Here is a 15396-nt window from a genome sequence, read left to right as displayed (position 1 = left end):
TTTTTTTTGCTTTCTGTGACAACTTTAAGGACAGAGATGCCAAAAAGTCTGTGGACAAAAGCTGTTATACATTATCCAGAGCATTACAGTATAATTTCTTTAACTTCATAGTTAAACAAAGGAAAGTAACTTCTGCAAAATTTCACTTTAAAGGATTAGCATATATGAGCATACAACAGGAAAAAAAAGAGCTTAGTTGTACTATTCTTGAGTCAATAAAAACCCTAGCATGATCAACCTTATTTTACTGACCTGATGAGAAATAATTGTTATGCTTTCAAAATGCCAAAGGAATTACCATTTTCTTTCATGTACCATCCAGTAAAAGGTATCTGGATAGCTGAAGTTGATGGAGAAAACCTTTATTCCCATGGACTCTTTGGATCAAAAAGGAAATTGCAATGTTGCTGTTCCTAAAACCCCGTCAAATGCCTTGGAATGGGACTTTGCTTCACTTTGCTTCACGGTGGTAGTTCAAGTCATGAGATTGGGCAGGGGTGAATTGTTGAGGCTAAGAGCTTCTCCTCCTCTATTCAGACCTTTGAAAATATCTTAAATTGCCTTTCACCTTTGGTGAAAGCATTTCCTTTAAGTGCTAATCTCCTGTCAGCTCTCTAATTGATACATGGCTGTTGGTGAAAGCATTTCTAAAACAAAACAAGTGAATTAAATCTGGTCATCATGTCACCATGAGAAAACACACTGATATCTATCATCCCCTCTGTTCTCCCCCAGCTCCTTGCAGTCTCTGTGCAATTCCAGCACACATTTGTGTCACTCCTTCTGGAAGATCTTCAGGGGCTGACAGTGGGAGCAGCTCTAGGTGACCTTTTCTGGTCCTTACACCTGAGCTGGGCATTTGTCTTTGTTTTTTCTTTTTTTTTTCTTTTATTCCTCTTCCCTCAATCACCACCTCCTCATAGTTTCCTAATAACCAGTCTAAATTTCTTTTTATCATCACTTCAAGCCAACTGTACTGTTTGTCCTGAGGGAATAGGGAGGATATTACATTCTCTCTGATCCTCTTTGCAGAAACCTTTCAGACATCAAAATCTTCTGTCATGCTTCTTTCTTTTCTTTATAGACTATCAATCTAGTGGCAGAGGGAGGTCTATGAGAGTTTTAAAAGTGAAGATATCTGTGAGCTCACAGGTGTGTTCAGTAACCAGTATGTAGCATAAGCAGTTGGGGAAAAGCATGTGTACACTTTGCTTCTGTTGACCACTCTTACCTTGATTTACATGGCCTTTATCTATGATGGTCAATTAGTGGCCCATAATGCTCAATGACACATTACTCGACAGAGAAGAATGACTTAGAAAAGCTGGGAGCAGCAGTTTCTTACAGTTGCTTGTTTATTCTTGCCTATCCAGTGCAAGCACTGCCTGTAGGTGGATTGGGAAGGTGGGCTTGCTTTGCAGTAGCTGAGGTTGTGACTGTGCACCCAGCCCAGACCTGAGCAGCTCCTCATGCCTGGGTCAGTCTCCACAAGACCTGCAATGAAATGCTTCTGCTGGAACCAGAGTGGGGGATTTTAATCTGACCTTGCTTGAAGCTGCTGTTGTCATTTTTATGAAGTGCAAAAGGCAAAGAGAGGTGAGCATCCCCATCCAGGATCCAGAAACAGTGCCAGAGAGCCTGGCCTGAGTATTTCTGCTTTTATGGTTTCTTTAAAAAGTATATTAATGAGGTGGACAGTGCAGACTGCCTACAGAAGTTCTAGATGTTGTTGCCTTAAAATCTTCCTGCTCAGGAAATAAAAATGGCTTTTTAATGAAAGCTTCTTTTGGATTAAGCAAAAGCTTAATCCAATTCAGAGTGGAGTTTACGTTGGTGTGTAAAAGCTCTGAAATAAGTCTTGGCTTGAGCTACAAGTTAGTCCAGTGACAAATTATAACTCTTAAATTGAAAGAATCTTGTTTGGGGGTACAGATGTGGCCTCTTGCATGTTTTCTGCATACTTTCATCAGCAAGTAGTTTTCTTAGGAGGCAGTGGTTATAAGGATGGGGCCTTTGTATATATAGGAGTTTGAGGTGATGATTTAACTGGGGAGAAAACAGAGGAAAAACAGCTGGCCTCTCTTAGTTTCTCCTATTAGAAATGGGATTTGACATCAGTAGATGAGGCTTTATTGTGAACTGCAAGAGGATGTAGGGATGACAGCTTAACCCCAGCCTCTCAGTGAAGATTCAGTGGGATTTCTGTTTGCTGAATGCCACAGCACTTTACATGAAATACTGAAATTACTGTCATATTATTTACTAGTTTTTCTCTTGTGCTCTTCTGAGTATAATAATGAACTTCAGACTGAAGAGATGAGTTAAAACAAAACTGAATAATACATTAAGAAATTCTGAAGGCTGCCAGTGATGAAGCTTACTTTGATGCCTTGTTCAAACACTGGTCAAGACATAACTGAAGCCTTGATCCTGTCTCCAGTCCCATTTCCCCTTGGTGTGTGTGAACCCACACACCTGCCTCTGTGGCTGAAAGCCTGCTCCGTTGGGTTTGTGGTGGCCTCTACTGGTGTTCCTCTGCAAGCAAAAGAACTCACAAGCCCAGCTGTTCTAGTTTGCTCCTTTGAAAACATAATAGCCCAGAAAATCTCTCCTTGTTAAGTGAAGTTACGGAGAGGGAAGATGAGAAAAGCTCTTCTCGTGCATCTGCTGTTGTGTCCCATTGAATCAAGACCTGTCACCAAGAGTGCAGCTCTCAAAGCTGAGTGTTCTTCTGCTGACCATTACGGGTTTGTTGCCTCCAAGAGCAGATGTGGCTGGGGAGAAACTCCTCTTTGGCCTTGAAGCAGCTCCTGCCAGCTTTGGCGCTGGGTTGCAGCTGCAAGCCAGCTGGGGTCAGGCAGCTGGGGGAGTCAGGGTGCTCTGCCCTGTGTGCTCCTCAATGAGCCTTACCTGCTTTGGATCACTCAGGCTTAACCTGTTCCTGCCACTCCAGATCAATGTGATTCCACAGGTCATTAAAACTACTTAGAAGCCTTCCAGCTGTTGTGGATAAAATAAAATTAATAAAACCAAGAGAGGCCTTGAGCATGGGTTAGTGAGAGGATGCTTTGAATTGATGTGAGTACAGGGCTTTTCCCTGCTCCTGCTAGGCCAGGGAAAGCATGTCAGTGGGTTTGCACACCAAGGGAATCATGGTGGGAGAACCCGGAGCCAGGGCAAGAAACATCACTGAGTGGAGTTGTCTAGGCTGTGTCTCCATCCTTCTCAGCTGAGGAGCAAGGCATTGCTGTGAGCAGCAAAAGGCCTTCTAGCTTCAGGTTTAAATGACTCTTCACATGCTTATGAACATCACACCAAGACCTGTTTGTAACCTTTTGCCAGTAAATTGTCAGTGGGGGAGAGGGGATCTATGGGGTGGTTTGTCCATCAGGTGTGTTTAGCTTTTTGTAGGAACTGGAAAAGTTTCCAAGCTCTGGAATGTTCTGGTCCCTCCTGGCAGTTGTAGTCCAGGGAAGACGTAGGCTGCTTTTTTTGTTTGGTTGGGTTTTCCCCCTTGGGTGCCCAAAAGTTGACTCTCAAGCTGTCAGAGCAGGGGGTCAGAGCTTCCCAAATCTGTCTGTGAACTGAGCTGCTATGCTTATCTAGCTCATGAGGATGGCAGTCTGGTGCAGAAAGTCAGGCTGTTGGAAAGTTGTGACCCAAAAGTACGTGGTTTGGTTTTGAATGTTGTGCTTTGAGTTTATTAATTTTGCCTCTTGGTCAATAGTTAAAGGTTACATATTTAGGCTTTTTATCAGAAATAAAATCCAGGCTAGAAAATTCAGGTTTTTATTTTGTTTTAAACAACCTATAGCTCATGTTTAACGGTTGAAAAGCTGAAGCCCTGTTTAAAGCCCTGCATATCATGAAACTTGAAATAAAATCATGAGATGGCAGTGTTGCTTCTAGCAGCTGATCTCTTTGGCAGTGCTTCATTTTCTAGGTCTCTGTGCAAATGCTTTTTGCTTGCTAAAAGCCTTGTATTGACAAATTACAGCCAAGGCTAAATGCATGATTATTTCCACTATCTAACCTGTTTATCACTTTTGTGTTGCTTCTGGATTTGCCAGTTGAATTTCTCACAGGCACAAATTAGTGCACTTGTTTTCCTGGCAACGCATAGAATTTGAATGTGGTTAAATGTATTTAAATTAATCTGACATCTGGAGATGTGGGTAGTGAGAACAGGTTTCCATGTTACCAGCTAACTTTAGCCTTGTAGCTGAGGAGGCTCTCTCTGTAACTGTGTGGGGTGGCAGGAGGGAGCTCTGGCAGTGCTGGCTGACAAGAGTGCCCGAAGGGACTGGCCTCTTGACTGATGTGCTTCAATTTAATCCAGCCCATTTCGACCACAAGGGCATTGTTGGCCTAAGAGCAAGCAGGGAGCTTTCCCCTTCAAGTTCAAGTGATCCTTAAACTCCTCCTGGCTGCTTCTGTCCTTAGCTTTTAGCCTATTTAGGCATGCTTTGAAGGAGGGCATTGCCAGTGGGTGTGAGGGTACCCTTGATCTGGCAGGCAGTGCTTTATCAGTTTGTGTTTAAGTGTTTGAGATGTAAATGGGTAAGACCCTGCCTCCTTGGGCTTGCCAGGTATGTCAAGACTCAGCTAACATTTGCCACCAGAAGAGGTTTCTGTGAAGTCAGTGTCACATGCTGCTTGCTTACTGTGGTCTGCTGGCACTGGAATAACACTGCAGTGCTTCCATATTGAGCTTGGAAAAGGTCTCAGCTTACTTAAGCAGCCCTTTAAACAGGGTCCAGTCCTTAGCAAGATCCTTCTCTGTGCATCAAAGAGTAACTGTGCCCTTTAGGCACTTGGGAGTTTTTTCCCCGGGTCTTTTCTTCTTGCCCCAAAGCTTTCCTGCAGTTTGTATCCTCAAAGGGGGATGTTTTTTTTTCTTTTCAGCTGGAATAATGGCCGCTCTTGCTGTACTTGAATAACATTGATGTCCTTTGAGCAGGGGGAGGCAGAATCATTTCCTGGCTAGACAGCAAACCAAACTGGCACAGGGATAAGCTTTTAAACAGCTTGCATGCTGTGTGGGCAGGCTTCTCCAGGGAATTCAAGGATGGGAACTTCAATATATGGAATCTTTGCTTGGAAATCAACATGAGTATGTCGTAAAGAAGAATTGGTTGTGGCTGAGCACAGTGGTGGCAGCTGCTTCAGAGCTACGGCAAACTCAGGTGGCTGAGCTTGGCTGTGTGATATCCTGGTGGTGGCCTCTTGGTCCTTTGCAATGCTGTGAGACTGTGGAAGCAATGAAACGTGGCCTAACAGTGTGAACTCAGGAGGAGCAAGTACAAAAATGGAGGGTTGAAATAGAGCAATGAAATGTAAAAATACTCCTTCCTGGAAAGGGCCTTCGTGCCATTTAGAAAAGAAAAGAGAAGCGCCTGCGTTCTTCTGCCAGGATCCCCAGTGCACGTTGGCTTGGCTTCAGTAATTTTTAATAGAATTCAACCTCAAGTGCTTCCAAATGAGCAAACAGGAATTGAATTAACTTAAAGGACTCCTCTCCCTTTGAAAGACAGAGATAACAAAATAAAAATTAATTATAGATATTAATAAATTGCAGATACTTGCCTGTGTCTTGTTTTGGGGCTTTTTTGTGTCATTGAGACTTGTGTGCAGCTGTTCAAGGTCTGTAAGAGCTGTCATGGTGAGGGTTCATTTTGGAAGGCTGTAATTTACAGGTAGGAAAGCATTCAGGATTTCAGGGAAAATTTCAGTGCTCTATGTTCCAAGTACCCACTAACAGCTTTAATACAGCAATTCCAAACCCTCAGGGAGTATGAGGGAAAAGAGATGCAAAAAACCAGCCAGATTCACTTTCTAACATCTGCTTTTGTCACTGAGTCAGAATACCAGGTTATTGCTCTGACACAGCTGGGCATCATTACTTATGTTTTTAAGCAACATGAAATTCCTCTTCTCCTGTTCCCACAAACATCATGCTATAGATATTTTTTCTGTATATACATATGGACATGTTTATTTCCTAGGGGATGGATGGACTCTCATAGTGCTTATTTTCCCATGCTGTTATTTCAAGACTAGTTGATGGTTGCAAAAGATAATTCCCCAAAGAGGAAGATACCAGATCTAGCTTCTTTCAAAGCATGTCTTGGGCCCAATGCTCATTACAGGGGAAGTTTTTTGCCTGTGTACTGTGGAGTTGAGAAACCTGAAGGGGACAGCAGAATATTTTGTTATTCTACATAGAAGAAAATAATTTTGTCCTCCCAAGTTGCTCCACCTAATTTTTTCAGTTAGGTGTTTGCATCAGGCTGTGTGGATACATGCAATCTGTACTGTAGGCTGGATATAATCTCCACAAAAACTTGGAGTTGTCTTACACAGAGTACCTTCAATGACAGGTTTGTTAAAACTTTGTCACCTTGTTCTCAGAAATGCCAAGTGAGGAGTTCCATCTTGATTTTCTTAAGTGGATTAGCCCTGGCATAGCTGCAATGCTACTCAGTCTTCAAGGTGCCTTCAAGGTTGCAGTGTCATAATGGCTTTAGCAATATTGCTCTCAAAATGTGCCTGTTAGCAATTTTCAGCATTAATGATAAACAAAAGGAAGTGAATTCATGTAGAAAAACTTTATTTGTAGTTTAATCTATCACATTGTATAGCTAGCTGATATGTAACTTTTTGTGCTTTAAGTGTTGTGGAATTCTGGTTTTTTTAGCAAATCTCCTGTTTCAGAAACTGTTGCAGCTTGTTTACTGTCAATGTGTTTGGTTCAGTTAGTTTTGGAACTGAAACTCTAGTTCGAGGTTTTAAAGAGCCAAGACACGGCAATATTAAAGTGGGATCCTCTAATAACTTCAGGTATTTATGAGCAAACTGGGGGAGGGAGGGTGTGAAATTCTGTGCTAAGGACAGATGACTGGGAGCCTGACTTGGGTTCACCTCATGGGTTGGTGTCGTGTTGAACTTAAGTGTCAGTCCCTTCAAAGCTGAGGATGGAAAACACTTGTTTCACTGCTGAAAAGGAGCTCTGCATGGATGTTGTTTTGATGTGCAGTTTCCACAGGCAGATCAGTACACTGTCTGTCAGGCTGTTTCAGGAAACAGTTGACAGTGTCGCAGAGCGTAGATTATGCAAGGGTTATGCCTGACTTTGAAAATTGGTAAAATTGTTAAAATTGCTGCTGTTCTCATGCAGATGTTGGTTGTTGCAAGGGTGCTTTGGGATTACAGCATTATGACTCAGAAGTGCCATCCTATCTCCTCCAGTGTTGTTTATCCATCTGTGCTGACAGTTTTCTCCTGACTCTGTGCTGAGAGAGAGGGAAAGAGACAAGGCTAGATCTGATGATTGGCTGTATAATTCTCATACTTCAAAGGCTATTGCTTGTTCTTGTCACCTTCTGCACTATTTATGTTGTATGTAAATCATCTGATCCACGTTGTGCTCCTAATAATTCTCAAGCTGTTTACCCGAGTTGCTCATCACTGTCTTTGCTGCTATGGAAACAAATTGTTCCCAGTTTCCTAGGAAGAATATTTACTTTTTCTGTGATTCGGTTACAATGCATCAAAAATTGAGACTCCAGGCATTGTTATCTATAACCAGGTGCTTTTGGAAGAGTTTTTGGATGATGGGTGATGCTGCCTAACATTTGGTGTTTGTTCTGTTTGGAAAATCAAGTGAAAGAGGCGGGGGAAGGGTATTCAATCATATTTGCTGCATTCTGTTAAGGGAAGCACTGTCCAAAAGTCTTGCAGCAACACGTCATTTTAGAAAATGAATGACTGCCATTGTCTTGTGCTTGTCCTTTGTACCTTCATAACAGTATGACTAGTGTGTTCCCATTGACTTTCTCTATGCCAGCATTGGGCAGCCACCACTTATTTCACAGAATCACAGAATATTCTGAGTTGGAAGAGACCCACAAGGATCACTGAGTCCAGCTATTAAGTAAATAGCCCAACAGGTAGCTAATCCACATCCCTGGCATCATTAGCACCATTTTCTCACCGAGTTCTTTGCATCATTGTGAACCGGAAGTGATGAATGCAAAAAACAATCCTTTCCTAATTGTGGTATCCTGTGCATGCACTAGTGGGATTTCTGGTGGCACAATGCCAACTTTTGCCTGCTCTTAGCTAACTTGCTGCTGGATTTTTACTTAGTATGTTCCCAAAAGCACTAAAGTCATTAAATTGTTTGTCCTGTTTTATGTATGTGAACAATGCAATTTTTTGTGCATAGTGAAGGGTCTGGAGGAAAAGCTGTGTGAGGGATGGCTAAGGTCACTTGGTCTGGTCAGCCTGGAGAAAAGGAGCTTCAGGGAAGTCTACATCTTCCTCACAGGGGGAAGCAGAGGGCACCAATCTCTTCTTTCTGGTGACCAGTGACAGGACCCAAGGGAATGACATAAAGCTGTGTCAGGGGAGGTTTAGGTTGGATATTAGAAAAATGTTTTTCATTCAGAGAGTGGCTGAGCACTGGAATGGGCTCCCCCAGGAAGTGGTCACAGCACCAAGCCTGAAAAAGCACACAAATTGCTTGTTTTGTTCTCAGGCATCAAATCACAATCTCATGGTGTGTTTGGGACTGTCTTGTGCAGGGCTAAAAGCTGGACTGTGATGATCCATGTAGGTCCCTTCTAACTTAGAATATTCTGTGAAACAAGGTATTCTGATATGAGCTGGATTGCTACTCAGACAATTCTGTTGATTTTCATTGTGCATTTTTTTTTGCACAGACTTTCTGGTTCTTTGTAATGGTGACATGTCTATGTGGAAAGAGCTCCCTGTCTGGAAAGGTGATATTTAACTAAATATCCCTTTCCTATCAGGCCATGATCTCAAACTTCTAAAGTCACAGATTTTGATAAAATGTGACCTGGTTTCAGTATTGCTTTGTCCTTTTAGTCAAGGGATATTCCCTCCCATCCGTTTGGTTTGGGTTTTGGGGGGTTTTTTGTGTTCAGCTCCACTTACCTGTATGGCAGAAGATTCAGTCTACGATGACAGCAGTCTGCTTTCTTCGCCTCGCTCAGCAGGAGCCTTCACCCTAATTGAGCATTGTAGGTGATAATGCAGTAAAATCTTTGCTGATCATGACAGCTGACAGCATATGGCTGCTTCTCCGCAGAACAAGAATGCCCTCACACAGCAGAGCTGCAGGGTGGGCAGATCGGTTGCATCTTTGCATTTCACCAGCTGGAGCAAACTTGCATCAAAATGGCTGTGGATTCCCCTTCTTGGTACCTTCGGTTGATTTGCATCCTGCTGTTATTGAGTATCTGTGTTCTGGGGTCTACCTGTCAGCAAAACTGTAGCAGTGTTTGATTTCAGATTCGGTGGGACCCACTGCTAACAAACTGAAGAAAAGGGAGAGGGAACAAAGGAATTGAGGATCATTTTGATTTACTGGGCTCACAAATCAGGTCCTTGAGTGACAACTGAAATAGACAGAAGAGAATGAACTGCATCACTCCCACTCTGTCTTCCCCTTTCAGTACTTTGGACCTTTGAGGGTACATTGTTTTAAGCATATCTAAATTATTTGCTCAATTTTTCGTCCTTAAATTTGGCAGGAAATGCTTCAGAAAGAAGCTGCTTTTTTTTTTCTTTTTTTGACATTGATGGCTTTAATGTAAAAAAAAGAGATTTCTAATGAAAAAAGAAAAATTGCAAGCAAATCATTAAATTACATACTAGCTAATGATCTGTGCCTGTCTCATACCATCCTGAAGGTAAACCTTGATATTGGACATGGAAATGAAGATGAACTCTTTGCAGTCTTCGTGATTTACAGCCAATGAAACTTGACAATGGAACAGGAGAAGAGAAAGCTATCAGAAATACACTTTTGTCTCCCAGTATAAGCAAGGGAGAGTGACCAGTGCCCTGCCAGGAAGATTTAGCTGTGTGGCATGTGCTGCCATCCTGTTTTGAGGCGGATCAGGTGCGGGGCTCAACAGACGCTCCAGAGCGCGAAGGGTTGGGGGCGAGTGGGTGAAACACTGACTGACTTGTGTTGGCAGATGGGAATTGAGAGATTCATTAGTCATGCTGTAGTCTCTTGTTTTGCAGTTTGTCATGATGAAATGAGAAAAAAGAGTTGCCTTTCGATAGCTGCAGAAGGCTTTTAAATACTGCAGGTTGAAGGCTGCTGTGCTTGAACAATGTTTTCTTCAACAGCGTTTGATCATTAAGACAGTTGTCTTGCAGATCAGAGGAGACATACATGATGGGATTAGCGTTACCAGCTCCTCTTGATTGCAGAAAGTGCTGGATCTTATTTGGGAATAAGCAGAGAATGGTCCAAAGAGACTCTATTCTAAATGCTTTTTCTGTAAGTAAGACCACCTCTTTCAGCTGCTGCATAATCATGCACTACTGCAGTTCTCATCTTACTGATTTAAGGTCTGTTCCAGTAAAAAACAGTCAAGATAAGCAATTTATTTTTTTCCAAAGCATCTTACTAAACGGTACCTATTTGATACCCAAATGTGTATTCTACATCTGTCTTCATTTGCTCTCTCCCCAGGAAGCTGTAATGTGCTTACTAAAGAGACATTTTGCCTTGCTGTTCTTCAGTGATTCACTTTTTTGTGTGGAAATTGGGTCTAGACCTGTGCTGTCTGTCAAAGAAGTATAGGATATGAGATATGTTGTCCTGGTCACATCATTTTAATTTTAGATCACAGGAGGGAGGAGGAAGACAAGCAAGTCTTTCCAACCACCTACATCTTCAGGGTTGAAGTCACAAGTGTCTAAAAGGGTGTTAGTAGAAATGATTAGCTATGAAATCATCCATGTAGGTTAATAGACGGGTAAATATACAATGAAGGGAAAAATGCCATAGAATTAATAGCTGAAGAGACATGAGCATTTGTAACCTCGCTAATGTCTGTGGCAAAATGAAGTACTCTGGAATAAATTAGAATAACAATGAGAGGAGTAAGCTTATGAAAAGTTTGAAGTATATTCTATCAGAATTGGGCAGCATTTCTCAACCAGTCACATCTCAGAGGTACACTTCTGCCTGAGAAAACACAGTGAAGCCTTGTGAAACAATCCATCCAAGAGGAAACCAAATAAATGGGCCATTTTGCAGTGCTTGCTTGGTACAGAAATATGCAAAATTCCTCCACAAAGTGAGATCAGTTTAAAGGGACTAAATGCTGGCAGACCCTGGGCGAGAGACTTCAAAGCTCAGTTTCACCTTCTCTCTTAGTGAAGTGTAAGTAAATAGAAGGGTTTTAAATAAGTGTGCCTCAGTGCAGTAAATGCAATTTCACAGAAGTCTTTCACCAAATCTTCCTCTTAAGACATTAAAATGTTGTGTTTTCCCCATGCTCTCTTCTGTCCTTGTTGCTCTGCAAGCACTGGAAATTTTTTATGTTAGCAGTTAGCAGCTACTCTTTGGGTTGTGGTGCTTGTCACAAATACCCTTTTAGCTCATACAGGAAGGGACATCTGCCCTGTTTTAGACAATTCAGGTAAGTATGATATTTGGAGAGGATCCCAGCCTTGGACATTTTTCTTGAATTAAGGGAACTGGTAATTTTTTTTCCATTTCCTTGTTAGCTGCGAGTATCCAGTACAAGAAGCTGATGGCTGAGCTTTCCAGGAATGGTGCCTTTGGGGTGCTTAAATACAAAACAAGAGGCCACATTTGCTTATCTTTTAAGGGGCTGCTTCTGCACAAACATGACCAGGGTCCTTTCAATGCCGAGGAGAATTAACCTGACAAAAACTGAAGCCCCCATCTTTGAATAGCTTCTGGATATATGTGCAGTGCGGGAGCAGCTTTTTTACACGTGTGTGGGGGGGAAGAACTGAAGCATTCGGTATATCCAAAATGTTCTAACCATACTGTCAGTGTTGCTTAGCAGCAGAGGGTTTAAAATAGCGGTATTACTCAACAGTGTGAGCCACATTTGCACATGGTACTGTTCTGTGTCCTGTATTGACTTGCTGCATTATAAAAGTGCTAAGTTAATGTAAGGAAAGTGAAGATAGCTCACCTCCTCCTCTCCTAACTTGAGGAACAAATGGCTGAACAGTGACATGTCTTCCTTATGGTTTTAACAAGCAGATGTCCGGCACAGGGATGCGAAGGTGTTTCAGTCCCCAGGTGTGTGCCTGCAGACCTCATTTGCGTGCAAAGGCCTCTCACCACTGCTTGCCTCTGAGCAGGTGCAGCTCTTGACCCAGCACCTTGTACTGGTGCCAGCTTGGGCTGTGTGGTTGGTGCAGCATCAGCTGGCTTGGGGTCCTGGCAAGGGACAGCAGCAGGTGTGAACAACACTCAGTGGTCTCCCAGCCTAATTTCTCAGTTCCTGCTAGTGCACATTCCCTCCACTCATCTGCTTCCTGGGTGGTTTGGTTTTCTGAAGTGATGCTGAGAGAGTACCTGAGGTGGTGGTATCACTCACCCACTGTCTGTGGGAGTCCCAGCCTCTCTTGGAGTAAGTCAGAGGACTTGCACGACTGCAAGTCCTGTACTCGCTGTCATCTCCAGAAGAGTGGAATACTGTAGTGATAAAAGCAGTAGATCATGGTGGTGTAAGTAAAAAGTCTGACTCAGGTATCAAGGAGTTCAAGAGTTTTGGCCTCTACTGGATTAAACTAAGGGCGAATGGTGGTTAAGTTGTATGGTAGCTACTTAAAAATGCTATAGATTAATATAATAATTTTATGTAATATTATAGATTACTATGAATAATATTATATAAAGATAAACAGCTCAGTGTATTACATGTTTTACCTGCTTTGAAGATTTTCAACTATTGCTTTAGAGCTGTAGCAATACTCCTTAGCCTTGCTAATAATTTTCTTAACAAACGTGACTACAAATTATTGTGTCAAAATAGGGCCCTATTTTACAGCCCTGAAGTGAATTAAAATAGCAACTGGATCTGTCCTTAGTGTTTTCTATGCTGTACCATGGAAATAAAATGTTCACCAGATGCAGATATTTAAATGCTGACCTTAAAATAAGGCAAATATGTTTCTTAAGCGGATCTCTCTGTTTTTTTTCAGTATTTAAAACCATGGCCTATTTCTTCAGTGAAGACTCATAAACAACCCATCTTAAATGGCACAGTTAGAACATCATTTAAATTTACAGCTATTTTATTTGTGCTTTGCCTGAAGTGTGGACCATGTTATGACAGGCATTCCCTCACACACATGGTATGAACAGTGGAGGAGTATGGCCATTAAGTGTTAATCTAATACTGGGAGTTGTGCATGTAAAATACTTCATTCAACCACTTGCAGTTTACAGGGCAATGTTTCAAAAAGAAATGTGGTAGCGCATGTGACAAATAGCACAATATAAATTATGATGATTCATGTTCATTTAAACTGCTGGTTTAAAGTTTCTGAGGAAGAGAGCTGAGCTCAGTCAACTGTTTTGTGTTGGGAATAGCAATGGATTTAATACTTCCATGACTTACCTGCCATTGCTTTACCACTGTAGAGACTAAAGACACAAGAGACAAGGACAGTGAAAAATTAGGGTTTTTTCCAGTTGCTTGGAAAGATGATGATTTTCAGTTGTTAAAAGAAAACAAAACAGACATTCCATCTTAATCAGAAAAAGATGTGCCACAGGCTGATGCATTTTTTTCCCCTGGAATGGTTATGAAAGACATGAAGGTCATATGAGACACCTCAAATTTCCCTGCACGCATGCTCTGTACTTCAGAAAGCAGCGAATCTCTGGAGATGTCAGTTGCTAAGAAAAATATCCTTGTGTTTCCAATCAGGCAAGCGGGGCTTGTAAAACCATCTCTGCAACCTCCTGTAGCTTTGTTTCAATGTTCCTCCCAGTGGAGATGCATTCACAGGAACCCAACTTGCAAACTCTTCAGGTGCACAGGAGATGCTGCAAATATTTCTGCTCTACTGGCTTTCCACACTGGGGCCATATGTTACCCAGCTGATGTCATATGCTGACTGAGGATGTCGCTGTCCTTTGCTGCCTGGTTTGCCTCTGAGCTGGCAAAGCCATTTAGGGAGTGTGATTCAAGGGTAGTGCTTAAGGATACACTACAAAGAGGAGAGAGTTTTTTCAGCTGGGATTCCTGTCAGTGAATTGCTCTGAACAGATTTTTGGCTGGAGGAGAGGAAAACTGGGGGATTGGAAAGTGCTCAGTACAGCTCAGTGGTGCATAGGTATTATTTACTTCTGGTTAGTCCCTGAACAAATGATTTCTCTATATAGTGTACAGGTACATACATGTGTGCTATGACCAGCTTTGAAATGTTTATCCTGTATTTCAGAATTTGTTCTTGTGATTTCTAGTAACAGTGCTCATCTATGACTTTTTTTCTGGATGGTTTCCAATGAAAAAAAAATGTATTTAGTTGAAGGAAAGCAGCTGAATGCAAATTAGCTGTCCATATACACAATATTGTGCTTTATATGACTGGCTGCCCTTTCTGACACACAGAGATGAGCAGGATTTATTTTGCTTGTTGTAGATCAAAATCTTGCTAGAGTTTGACGTTTTTCACAGGTTTGTAAAATGAGCTTTTAGTAGCCTTAAAGGAATCACCTGGGCTTTAGCAGAGCTTGGGTTTGGCCCTTTGGCAGCGTTATTTCTATGTATGTATGAGACAATACAAGTGTTGTCTCAAGGCTTGCGTGTTGCCTTAGATTGCCAGTTTGTTTTCTCAGAGACCTGGTGACTCCATACAGGAGGAGGGATGGGATTCCAGTTCTTTCCACCACCTTCCTTAACTCGGTTGGTTTCCTTGTTCCTTTTTTGTGTCTGTGCGTGCTTAGGATCATGAATGTAAACCTCAAGCCTGTTGCTATGTAAAGGAGGAAGAAAGCTCCACGTTCAAGCTGCTGCTGGCACAAGCCCAGGTTTGCCATGAGTGTCTCACATTAGGCTCTGAGGCCAGGCCAAGCTGAGAGATACATTTCCGGGTTCTCTTTGGCTTTAGAAACTAGTTTCACATCTGGAGACAATGCTTCCATGAAATGCTTATTCCCTTTGGGCAGAGGCAGATGTGGACCCTGCACACAGGCCACGTCTCACACCCGGATGTTTGTTATGCTCTGCTCAGCCATTCGTCTGAGCTCCGGGCGCCCACGGGGGTTGCGGTGGTAGAGCTGGGGGAGCAGCACCCTCCTGCTTACACACGGAGTGATGGGTGCTTCAGGGCAGCCAGGTGAGCCTCTTCTTAGGGGGACCCAGGAAGGAACCTTTGCCTGCATCTTCTACCCCTAGGCATACCCAGATGGATTTTTCTGGTCAACCAGATAAGTGTTGTAGTGAATGGGGTGGTATTTCTCTTTGTGATTAAGTGTTGCAGAAACTACTGCATGAGCTACACTGCTGAAGTGTATGCACATGCCTGACCTAAGTGTCCAAGTTCTGTTCTTGTGCTTTTGTGCCTTGCCAA

General features: G+C 42.4%; 1 protein-coding gene across 3 annotated transcripts in view; it reads left to right on the top strand.

The window, feature by feature from the left end:
- Positions 1-15396, top strand: part of GPM6B (glycoprotein M6B) — a 106443-nt gene that overhangs the window by 31149 nt on the left and 59898 nt on the right. Inside the window, exon 1 of one of the 3 annotated variants that reach the window (XM_059839787.1) lies at positions 15039-15162. The exons of the other annotated variants lie outside the window; for them this stretch is intronic. Coding sequence (XP_059695770.1) covers positions 15141-15162 — 22 coding nt within the window. The 5' untranslated portion in view covers positions 15039-15140. Of the gene's footprint in view, positions 1-15038; positions 15163-15396 lie in introns of those variants that run through there. 3 annotated transcript variants of the gene reach the window in all.

Source organism: Haemorhous mexicanus, chromosome 2 (genome assembly GCF_027477595.1).
Source record: "Haemorhous mexicanus isolate bHaeMex1 chromosome 2, bHaeMex1.pri, whole genome shotgun sequence".
In the NCBI taxonomy this organism is placed as follows: Eukaryota; Metazoa; Chordata; class Aves; order Passeriformes; family Fringillidae; genus Haemorhous; species Haemorhous mexicanus.
This window is presented reverse-complemented; position numbering and strand designations above follow the sequence as displayed.